This window comes from Strix aluco, chromosome 1, assembly GCF_031877795.1.
Source record: "Strix aluco isolate bStrAlu1 chromosome 1, bStrAlu1.hap1, whole genome shotgun sequence".
Taxonomy (NCBI): Eukaryota; Metazoa; Chordata; class Aves; order Strigiformes; family Strigidae; genus Strix; species Strix aluco.
The window spans coordinates 124,905,246-124,918,181 of NC_133931.1; the positions used below are offsets into that span (position 1 = coordinate 124,905,246).

The window sequence follows — 12,936 nt, forward strand, 5'->3', positions numbered from 1 at the left end:
AGAAATACCTCAACTTACAGCAGTCCTTATGTTTAATAATTATACTCACTCTGAGTTTAATTTTCAACACATTTCCCAGCCTGATTGGTCTCTAAATGTTCTATGCTTTGAAAGACTTAATTTTAAAAAAACATTTGTAACCAACTGCCAGCATGTTTTTTATTTTGACTTTATGAAAGAGATATACACAAGTACTATTTTACAAATCTTATAAGCTTAATGGACTAAGCACATTTCATTAAGACCAGGACTTCCACATTAATACATCATTTTTATGAAGTACTGCCTTACAGCAACAAAAGATCTATTTCCCACTCTTTATCAGGAATTTCCTCTTTTAATTAGAAACTAAATATATTATCCATTGTTCTCATCATCTTGCCTGATGTTGGTTTGGGAATGATTTTTTGTTTTTCTCAATAAATCACTTTTCAACTGGGGTTTGCAGAGTTCAGTTATTCAATCTTTTACATTGAGAATAGGAGCTAAAATTGTGTTATAAGGTAGGAAAGACAAAATAAAACCACATAAAACTTTATGAGACTGGACAGACATAGTAGCTTTTACAAAGCCAATTGGTAAAAAGGCAGAAATGAGGTTTACCTTTTAACTTGTAAGCATGCAACAAACAAACAAACCATATTTCGTAGGAGGTGCAGAAAATAAACACTTGTGTTAAAAATCTTTACTACAGTGTAAAAGCACAATATTATTGAAACTTTGCAATGCTTCTATAAAGGCTGAACATAAGATATATGTCCACCATAAAATTCTACAATAAAAAATGATGGATCCATCTTAGACGTAGTGTATATCTAACAACTTTCCAGTGTTCAGTGAAGGAGTTGCTGGCTATCCTGAAGGCTCTTTGCATTAACATTAAGCCATTTAATTTATTATTGCCTGATCTGCAAAATTATATAAGTGCTTGTTTGGCATTACATATGGGCAAATGCTTTTGTTAGTTATCTGTTATTTTATGAAACAGAATGTTACAGACGAACACAAATGTGGTCATTTTAAGTCCTGTTACCACTTCAGTACAACTACTGCTCGTAAGACTCAGAGTCAAAGTTGGCAGATGCCTTCCAATATGAAGGTCAGAGTGATGTCAAGGGATATGGAATTTGTATTTTTTCCTAAAGTTTATAATTCTTTTTGCCCTAAGTGTTTCTCATCTAATTTGTAAAGATAAAGCATAAGGTCAGGAGCAGAAAGAGTTGTAAGACTTCACTGATGGAAAGCAAGACAAAACAGAGTTTTAGGAGAAAGCCGATAGAAGGGATACCCCTTTGAATCGAGAGAAGTGTGGCCAGCAGGTGAAGGGAGACCCCACCTGGAGTACTGCATCCAGTTCTGGGGCCCCCAACATAAGAAGAACATGGACCTGCTAGAGCAGGTCCAGAGGAGGGCCACGAACATGACCAGGGGGCTGGAGCACCTCCCCTGCGAGGACAGGCTGAGAGAGTTGGGATTGTTCAGCCTGGAGAAGAGAAAGCTCCAGGGAGACCTTATAGCGGCCTTCCAGTACTTAAAAGGGGCCTACAGGAAAGATGGGGAGGAACCCTTTGTCAGGGAGTGTAGGGATAGGACAAGGGGTAATGGTTTTAAACTAAAAGAGGGTAGATTGAGATCTAAGAAAGAAATTCTTTACTGTGAGGGTATAGTGAGACACTGGAACAGGTTGCCCAGAGAAGTTGTGGCTGCCCCCTCCCTGGAAGTGTTCAAGGCCAGGTTGGATGGGGCTTTGAGCAATCTGGTCTAGTGGAAGGTGTCCCTGCCCATGGCAGGGGGTTTGGAACTGGATGATCTTTAGGGTCCCTTCCAACCCAAACCATTCTATGATTCTTTTTATTGAAAATAGTCCAATTAAACATGATATAATACCATAATCCTGTATATACACTAAATATCCAAAGGGAAATTCAAAATGTGTTATCTCTGTACAGAACTTAAAATTCTAAGCAGTTAACCAGCTAGCTAGCTAACCCAGTATTTTTTGTCTCTGTTACTTTCCCACAAGCTATACGCACACTTATAAACAGTTGATAGTTGAGTAAGTGTGATTCTTTCCTGTAAGAATAAAAGATGACTTTGAACCAGTTGTCCTGACTGGTCAGTGCTTAGAAACCATGTTCAGGTACCTCACAGCTGCTCATCAGGACAGGTTCCAATAATACCAGGTTTCAGTGGAAAATTTATTTCAGTACCTTCAATGCCTGTGATTTTATCTTGGGTCAACAGTGGGTAAAACAGTTGCAGTTTTGACGAAAAGCTGTATGTATCTTACATGCACAAAGACTTATCTCTTTAATAAGTACAATTATTTTTAAGCATATCTTCTGACCTTAGGAAGTAACACAATCATACAAAGAGTTCTTGATTTCTGTTTTAGAAAATTGCCAACTTTAACTCGATCACAGTGGGATTTAATATTGGGGTGCCTTTTTATTTCTTTGGTACTCTTTCCATCATTAACAGCGGTAGAAATGTTCAGGCAACATCTCCACCATAAAAATTATTTCAAACAATTCCTCCATCTGATGCTCATGAACGTTCCTCTACTGAAGTATGATTTATCAAATATTATCTCACCAGATTTTAATACAGTCTTTACAAAGTCAACTGCTTGCTCCAACTTCAGCAGAGCTATATGTGTCTGAATCCCCATCCTCAGACAAATGCCAGAACCTCACTACAGGACGACTGGGAATCATTGCCTCAAAATGTCTCAGGCTGGAATACCCTACTGCTCTGCTGAAATGTGTCAGCGCTTTGGGTCCATTGCTTGCTGTGGAAATGTCTCACAGGCTGTCTAGTTTCCAGATCTCTGAGCAGTAAGCTACAGCAATGAGGTAATACATGGCTTGCTTTTTAAAGGCCCATCCCTACTCTGCCCCAAAACATATTGCACATTTTTATTGGCTCCTACTGCCATTCTCCCCATACACTCCCATCAGCCCTCTAATATCCTTGATTATATTTGGCCAATACATGTTATCTTTGGCATTCCAGGTTGTTTCAAACATCTAAAGTATTTTATTTTCAGTGCTATGATTTGATTGCCTACAAGATACCATTTCAGCTATCTTTTGACTGGCTTAGCAGTTGCAAGCTTTCCTTGCTGTAATTCTTACATAAGATGTCTACCTATGCAGAACATTTTGGATTCATGTTTTTTCTCTGTAACAACTTCGAGTCCTTTGAGCTCCATTTTTTCCTGACAAATTTGTTCATTTGCTATTGTATGGGGTAGGTGGACATTTTCTGGAGCCTTCTTCATGGTAGTTGGTAAAATGTCTCAATAGTCAACTCAGCTTTATAAATCTAAAAATGTAAACATCTATATATGAACACACCAGATTCTCTTTGTAGCCATATATATATACACATTGACATATGGAGAGAATTAGACACAGGATGCAATTCATCCAACATACTTTGAATATCTGCCTTCAGTTTTCATAGACTCTTCTGACTATATTACATCTCTACTGACTGTATATGAGTTTAGGCTGATAAACATGGATATAGATGTTGGCACAGCTAGATGAACCACACCCTTTGTATATCATCTATTTATTTCACTTGTAAATTTGCCTGTAGGCTATGGCCACGGTTGTACCTCATAGACTTTTTTCAGACTCTGTGCGCTTTCACTGCAGTGTCCCTTCCAGCACTGTGAGTGATCAACCCATCGTAAATTAGCTAAGCTTTCACAAAGCAATAATCATGTCAGTCCTCTTTCACCTTCCTTCACCAAATACTAATCTCTTGTTTTTCTGTTACTTTTTACTTCTTGATAGTATACATTTTATAAGTTATGCTTACAAAGATATGTCTTTCAAATTGATTTTTTCACGGAATGCCCAGGCAGTTACTGACATGTTCAGAGGTTGCTGGAGTAAACAGTGATCTTTGCTTACTAGAGGTGACCAGGTGGTTGCTCTTACCTTGTGCAATTTATAATCTATCCCCCTACAATTCTGTGGTTTTCCTAATGTAATTTACCTACTATTAAGCATGCTGATTTTCATATTTCTCCACATGGAAGCCTGCCACAATTATTTGCTTTGTATTCTTCTGTAATTTCCACAGTATTCTTGTTTACAATTTCACATACCTGCAGAAATGCACTCATTTCTAACATAATACAAAATGCACTCATCTGTGCTCCTCAAGTACAACAGCTTCCCCATCAGGAGCTGATGGGTTCAGTTCCAATAGATTGCTGACCTATTAAATGGCTATTACTTATCCTAATAGTAGTGACCTGCAGCTTGATTCCTCCCTCCAACCGTTTCTCCCACAGCTTTTCTTCCTTCTAGCTTTTCTGGGATACCATCTCCTTGCTACAATCCAGTGCTCCCCGTCAACTGAAATCACATCCAACTATAGTCTGGATTGGTCTAGAAGTGTTCACTAGGTGTAGAGAAAATCTAACAGAAATGGGCTTTGAAAAACCTAAACAAAACCCACAACAGAACCCAAGCTGATAGTTACTTATCAGAAAACTAGCATTTTTAGGTGATGCACACCTCGTTTTCTTTTTAATGACAATTCCTGAAAGATCAGCTAAATCAATGGTCATATTGACCGGCAAGATCATCTAATCTGTTTTGGAGCTTCCAGATGTTGCTCTGCCAGGGAAAAAAAAAGCTAAGGGGAAGTAAATAAACTGTCAAATAATGGATGTTATTGCCACCATATACTTACAGGTGCCTCTAGTAGGAATTAGCCCCAAATTAACCACAAGTTTTACATTTGACTTATTTTCACCTGTACAAATACTGTGGTCATATTCTAAACACTTTTTCTGTATATTCATTGCAATTTCCACTATTGCATCTTCCTGCTACAGACAAAATCATGAGAGGACAGAGGATAGAAGAAACCTCCTCTTAGCCCCAGTGAACAGATACTCAGTGTGAGACAGTGTGACTGTTGTGGAGTTCATGACCTGAGTGGGGTCAGACAAACTGGAGCTGTGGCAAACAAAGTGATGGTGGCTGGAAGGACAAAGAACTTGACTCTGGTTTGTTCCTTATATCAGGGCTCATGCTGGTGTGATACACTCCTGGTTTCCACAACATAGCTTCCTACTGCAGTTTCCTGTACAAAGTCTGTTGAAATCTCTCTGGGCCTCCATGCCACCATAAGTTACCAATGCCTACAGGGATGGAGTTTTTCATTCTATTGTGACCACTGTATCTACAAGATGGGCTGGAGCAAGAGCCAGAATATCATTTATCTCTGTAAAAACCTAACTCACACACTTCCACCCAGAAGTCTGCAATCTGGGTGTGAGTCCAGCATGGGTCAAGCAAGAAGTTTTCTGCTCCTGACTTCAGTCCTGTTCACCTAGGGTGCCTTGTGGAGCCACATTTTGCACAAATCCTCAAAATTTTCTGTGTCGTCAGCCCCATACAATAACCTGATAACCAGATTTACCATTAACAGCTTGGGTTTTCATATTACTCTTCTTTACCTATCTGTATCTGCTAGATTCCCAATAAATGTTAGTAATAATTATATACTTGAGTTGCCCAAGATACCAACCTCAAAGGCAATTATATTTTCATACAGTGGAATCTCTTAGCTACACTTAGATGGTATTATTATCTCTGAAAACTCTACCAGTGTACTCAGTGCTAACTAGAGCAGCTGTCATTATAGGCACACAATATGGGAAAGATAACTACAATATGGATAGTAATAGCTAAATTTACCTGAAGATTTTAGGGAAAAATTAGGAAAAAATTGGAATAGTGTTTCACATAGATATGACTGATAAAATAGAAAAAATAATGTATCAACTCTAGACAACACACCCCCCCCAATCTTGACTGCCAAGGGATGAATTCAGGAAGACTGCATAGGGTCATTAGAATCAGCGTGAGGATAAACTTATAATCAAAGATTTCCCAGCAAGAATGTTGCTGAACTCATCCTAGTTCAAAAGACAACAGCACAAACTATTACATCAAAATAGTGTAAACTTAAGTCAGTTCAAGATCTGCCTCTGAATTCGTCTCACAATATTTGTATATCACACTACCTATAAAAATATGACTGCTATTGAAAGAGAAAAAAAGTTACCTTCAAAAAGTTTTCAGACAAAATACATGTGAAAAAAAGAGAAAAAAAAGAGAAAGACTTGCAGATACCTTGAAGGATCCCCTAATAAAATACCAAATGTGTACCCATACCAAGTTATCTGCACTGTCCAATAAAATCTGACAGACCTAAGGTATTATCTTATAAACAACTGCTTAACTACTTCCTTGATAACATAATTCTAGAGGAAAGTTCCATGACCAAAATGTTGCTTTCCCAGTATATGATAATGCAGAACTATTTTTTTTTATTTGCTGTTTCCCTTGCTGCTTTCAAATATCTATTGTTAAATGTGAAAATCAAATATGTTTTATGCTCCTAAGCAGTTTGGTTCTATTACATGTTTTTGATTTACAGGCTACATACAATAATATTCAGTTATTCCATGGAAAGAACAGAGACTGAAACTGCTTTAAGACACCTCATGAACTTTGATAATTCAAACCATCAGGAGAAATTCCAAAACTGAAAGTTAAAACCTTTATTAATCCCAGGCAACAAATATAAGGTTTAATGACAATCCATAATAATCTGGGTTAGCTACCACACTCCTCTGTAATGCTGCTACAGGCATTGCAATACCATAGATAAATGTAACGTCAATGAGAGATGCCATACAAGGAAAAAAAACTCCTAAATATTTACAGTATCCGATACAACGCTTGCACTAGAAAACATAGAATGATAAAGAAAAAAGTAAGCCACAGAGAAAAAACAAGAGGGATTTACTACGATGAGCATGGAAAGTTAACACAACCAACTATGAAGCATTGCTGCATGTTGAGTAGGAGGATGTGGGGCCACAGAGCTTCAAGGACTCCCATGAGAAGGTCTATGTTACTGCCTGGAGAGCTGTAGCACAGAAAGGGTTTTCCCACCACCACAGCTGTGAGAGACTGAAATGTCAAATGACTGTCTCAAAGCTTGTCTGTGTCTGTGCAAATCTCAAGACAAGCTGTGGCCTTTGGATTAGTCTAAGGAAAGTCACCCAAGGAAGCAGGAGTGTATCGAAGGATGCACCCACCACTGAAGAACTGAAGACTGAGGACCAACAGGACGCCGCTGGATCCATGGTGGTGACTATTCTTGCAACTCTATGCCGGATGCTTGCTTGATTTCTGTCTTTTCCTTCCATTCTGTCCTATCACTACCACTCTTCACTTTTAATAATAAACTGGTTTAGGTGTATGGCATTTGTGTCTTGATCTTGTTCTTGGATCATATTGAAACCTCTCCTGACACTGGGTCAGGACAACAGCCACCGAGCTCTGTTAGGGGTATCAGTGACTGGCAACAAACAGAATTCATGAGCTTAGCTTCCTGACATTCACAGCAAGACTCACTAACTCAAGTGATTTATTACAGAAATAACGGCATTTGTGGCCGTTAGAGCAAAAACTTTACAAAGCTTCACAAAAATCAAAACTTGGCGGCTTCCTGTATTATCTACTATTATTAAAAATTTGAGTGCTCTCCAGAGGTTGCTTTAAAAAACACTTTCTATAGGAATGTGGGGAGACAGATGCCCATATCTCAAAGAACCACAAGTTACTAATTATGTTAGCAATACTATAAGCTGTCTTACCTCCTAGTTATGAATTAAATAGCCTTGTCAAATACTAGCTAAGGACAACAGTGAATAAAGCCCTCAAACTGGTTATTTTCACTGCCTGTTCTTCCTTTCCTTAGTTAAACACAATCAGCTCATCAAACCCATTCACAATAGGAAATAAATATTAGTTAAAGACAAAAAAAGGGTTGAATTTTACACCACAGCAACTTCAAAGTAATCTTAAGTAACTTGGAAACCCTCCTATGCCACAATACACCCTCCATGAAGAATGTCAGAAACCATTTGGGTAGAAGCTTTTATTATGACAGGGATTTAATGAGCCATTGTCTTCAACTTTCCTTTTAACAAGGTTATTTAATTTATTATTTGGGGGTAAAACCAGTTTGTAGTGTTGTCATTAGCACAATTAATCATATCCTGTTCTTCAGGAAATGGACATCTGTCATGTGGGACTCCTGAAGACATTAACTCTGTAATTCTTTTGATCTCAGAATAAACTCTGGAGGTGTTCCAGATCTCTAATAATAGTAATGTCATTGTAAAATCTTGATTACTAAGAAATAGTAGACCATAGAGTATAAAAAGTACTTGGAACCTGTCTTTATGCTTTGTTTCTAGGCTATGAGCCTCACTGCACCACCAATGACTTACGGTAACAAAATCTGCAAATATAGCCAAAGCAACACATTTATCAGAGAGTTAGGACAGAAATAAATCTTTATTTTCCCACTAAATGGGTTTAGAAGTCAAAGTTGAGAAAAGGTTGCATCCTGCCCTGGATTGACAGGATGATGTACAGTTACTGGGCTTTATCAAGGTAAGATTTTTTTAAATGATTATTGACTAGATCTTACTTTTTCATGCTGAATTTTGAGGTTGAAAATCATGGAAGTGTCACATGAAAGACAGAAGTATCTCTGTACTAATGTCAGTGGCCTACTGTAGAAGCACTGACATTAAAAGTCCTGTTTATCTTGACAATAATCAGTAGATCTATTCACAGCAATATTATTTAGTAGAAGCGTAGCAAAAAAAAAAAAAGTAGAATTATCATTCAGTGTTCCATTAATAGCAAGAGAAAAGAGTTCTGCAGAACTGCAGCTATTCTTATATGCCTACATGTTCGGTGGTTTTTTTTGTTTGTTTTGGTTTTTTTGTTTTTTGTGGGTTTTTTTGTTTGTTTTAGTTTTTTGTTTTGTTTTGTTTTTTGTTTTTTTAAAAAAAAACCACACCAAAACACCTAAATTCCCCAAATGCTCTACACCAAAAGAAAAAATGTTTCCCTCACAAATTACTACTACACAGTTCTCATTGGAAACTTAACTTTACTCCCAAGTCTTTGCAGGCAGATGGGGGAGACTGATGACAGCAGCATACTAGTGAGAGCAGTGGTAAAAATTCAGGACTTCCATTACAAGTGAAGGCCCAGCAGAGTGACCACACAAGAATTACTTGGAGAAAGAGTGAATTTTGTAAGTTTTAAGGAACCAATTTCATTAGTAAGAATAAGGAGACACTTAAAGAATGAACACTGTCTCCACTGTTGCTGTTTTAGCTGTGCAGGACCCATCCCACCCCATTCTTTCATGCTATACAGATCATGCACTTGATTTGGGCACCTGTCAAATACAACTCCTCTAATAATAGAACACAGACCTAGGCATGGATGATCAAGCACCAAAATGAAACTAAAAGCAAAACAGAACGGAAATCATGCAAGTCTCAAAATCCCAGTCAGTGTAGTTCATGGCTCATCTGATCCAAATCAACATCAAAATGTCATTGCTGATCAAGAAAAGAAAACCCTGGTACTGAAGTCACCCCATGATTCTGCATCCTTTTTTATCATTCTGACTGCAAATCAACCATTTAATATCTATCTTTTTTCACCTTTGTTCATCTCTTGTATTTCTCTGCTTTGGTAGCAAAATGGATATCCTGACACAGAGCATGACAGAAACCTCTGTTCCAGCTCGTACTCTTGTTGAGACACTGGCTGCAATTCTTCTTAAGATGGCCACCCATAGCATAAGAAGGAGAAACCTTGACCAGGGACAGGATAGGATTGGTCCTGTCGATGGTGGTCCCTATTTCTGTCTGCTTGTCCTGTCACACCTCTAGGCAGAGCACCACCAGACAGAGTCCATGAACTTGCTGTGGGTGTGCTCTCTGTGATGCTGCACTGCACCTCCCTGTTTTCATTTTTTGACCATTACTCCTCCTCCTCCTTTTTCTCATTTGTTGTCTTCCACATCAATTCATTTTCCTCTGGTCTTCTCTTTGCCTTTCAAGGAGGTGGAGCAGGAGTGGAGTAGAAGGGGTCAATGGCTGCCCCTAGTGCAGGAGATCGGTGCAAGCAGCAGCCAGCAGCAGTGGGAGGGAGAACCCTAACTATGAGCCATCAGTGGTGTCCAGGGCTACAAGATCAGGAGCAGGAGCTGTGCCATATCTCCCATCTCACCCCACAGGAGGAGGAGAGGAACACCACGGTACTGTTGCAGACACCGTACCACACCAAGGCAACACACTACAATGGGTTTGCCTTACAGGTGACAAGTTACATACTTCTAGCAGCATTTTTTATCTTTGGATAGTAAATCCTCCGCCCCCATGCAGGCAACACCTAAGATTTCCTCCTTGTTTTGTCTCCAGCACTATCTCCACAAGTGCAACCGCTCCAGACATGCACATTCAAAAGATTTCTGAGGAAAATACCTAAACAGAAAATGATTAATGCTACACTGAGAGGGTTTTATAACAGTTCAACTTGAGCAGCTGGAGGTTTCTCATCATTTCGATATTTTGTAATTTTCTTTTTGTGGAAACAAAATTTCCTAAATAAATGCTGCAGCTTACCTCTTGACATATATGGGGGGAAAAAGGTATTTTAAATAGCTGCAAGAAACCCTTCTCATATTACTTAAAGTAAATGGTTAGAAAGCCACTTACCCCCAGTTGCCACTGTAATTTCACGTAGAAAATGGCCATAAAATGGAAAATCAAAGGACAGATTCACTCTCTGAAAGGAACAACACCAGAAAATAAAATTGATATTGTGCAGAAAAGTAAGAGAAAACAAAATGAACAGTCATCCATTTCAAACATCTGTTTCATTGTTTTTATTTTTCACTGAGCCTTGCTATTCTTAATTTGGAATTGTCGAAAGCTAACTGGAAACAATTCTATGTAGCACTTAAACACCTGAAAGATCTTCATAACTGAAGACTTCAGAAATACATCAGCAGACATTATAACTCTCTCATAAGAATAAAATTAATACAGATTTTTAGAGTTTTTCCTTAAAAAAATGTTGCTTTAACCTCTTTCTTAATAGGAGCCATCAGTATTTAAAGCCTTAGCAATACCTAAGTTTTACAGGATGCCCACTGCTGCGGGTGGTTTGCTCCTCTGCCACATGCTCCTTCAGATTCAATTGCTCTCCCTGACATCCTGCTGCTACCTGGGTGCTTACTTGATGAAGGCTGGTCATCACTGGAAGGCAACTCCTCCATGAAACCCATGACATCAGTTCCCAAACCTCTCTATGCTGTTAACTAGGAGCTGAAATGATTTATAAAGAAATATTCAATGGAAGTTTTAACAAACTCAAGGTACTTATTGCAAAATAAAAGAAGCAGCAAAATCTTTTTTTCCCCCATCAGCCTACAGGTGACTATCCTCAATCAGCTGAACTCACAGCAGAGAGAGAGAACAGACTCTTCTCCTCACCTAACCTCATCATAAAGCACTATTCAAATTCAAACTCATTTCCCTCTCTGCCTATGGCTCTCCTTTCCCATAGCTCTCTGATTATTGTGGCCACCCATAATTATCAACTTGTGTGTTACCTGGCTAAACTCTGAACAAATTGGTAGTCATGACAGAAAGGAGTGCCGAAATCCCAGTAAGGTCTTTTCACTGTTTAAATGTAATATTCCATAAAAAACACATAACTTCCATAGTGGCCCAACACCCAAATAGGAATGGGGTATGCAGCCCATTATTATTTGTTATTTAGGAGGATTTACTACAGTAAAAATTGGTGTGAAGATGGGTTGCTGTTGACTGTCCCTCAAACCTAGCCTTTGATGTCTCCACTTAAGAAAGGGCAACAGTCCACACATTTTAAAAAAAGGGAAAAAAAAAAGAAAGTATTTTGTCTTTATTTTTCCCACCATTACTTCTATTCTGGGTTTAATATTTTCAGATTATATCTGAATATTTCTTCTCTCGGGAAGAATTATATTTACATCCACCAGAAATATTTAAAGAATTATTTAGCATGAAATTAACAGCTGAAGATTTACGTAACTTTAAATTAGATTTGCTTTCCACTTAAGTGGAAGACAGAGTTTTGACAGGATTTATTAGCACTTTTTTTGTTTGTTTTTAATTAGAATGCAAAATCCATTTGCATTGTGTTAATTGGACTGAGTAGGTTCTAATAACCTTTTCTGTATATACATAAATTTGGATATACAACTGAACATTTCTAATCAAAATGTCATATGCAAAAGACAGCTCATGAATTAACTTAAACAAATAGGTTTTTTTACCATGTTCTAAAGTTTTCACTGCTGAAGTGTATGCAATGTTTATGTATGTGCTCCATTTAAATTATGTCCTTGCTCTACCAAACATAATTTCCAAGAACACTGTTAAAAACATCAATTTTCTGACCAAACCTTCCCTCTTTCCTTTATATAGTATTGTCCATTTTACCTATTAGCATTAACTTTCTGAATAGCACAATAACAATTAAACTGCTCCAAAAGAACTGTGCTTCCCTAACAGTCTTCTAAGTTGCTAAATATAAACATTAGTATAAAGATGTTCGCAATAATGACTTGATCCTATGCCCACTCAAGCCAGATACAGATCTCCAATTGACTTCAATCAAAAAGTGATGCCTTAAATTCTGACAATGTAAAAGTGTTTAATATAGACAATTGTTTAGTCTAATACTGTAATAAAGAACCAACAAGATTATGGAATATTTTAAAGTGTAATATTGTAACAGCCACTAGAAATAAATGTGTTTTTACTTTTGCTGCTAGAAAGCATACCTCAATTTTCAGAAAGAATATTAGAATCTTCAATCCACTAGAATAAAAATGTTTTCTCCATGCATAAATGATAGCATGGACTGACAGGAAAGAGATTTGAGTTTCCAAGTATGAGGTGATCCTGTCTTTAGTTCAGTGTTTGAGTAATCAACTCTTAGATATCTAATCTAAACACACTGA

General features: G+C 37.8%; 1 protein-coding gene across 1 annotated transcript in view; it reads right to left on the reverse strand.

Annotated features, from left to right (window-relative positions):
- Positions 1–12,936, reverse strand: part of PLXDC2 (plexin domain containing 2) — a 279,813-nt gene that overhangs the window by 119,200 nt on the left and 147,677 nt on the right. Inside the window, exon 4 of the mRNA XM_074834342.1 lies at positions 10,640–10,709. Coding sequence (XP_074690443.1) covers positions 10,640–10,709 — 70 coding nt within the window. The remainder of the gene's footprint in view (positions 1–10,639; positions 10,710–12,936) is intronic.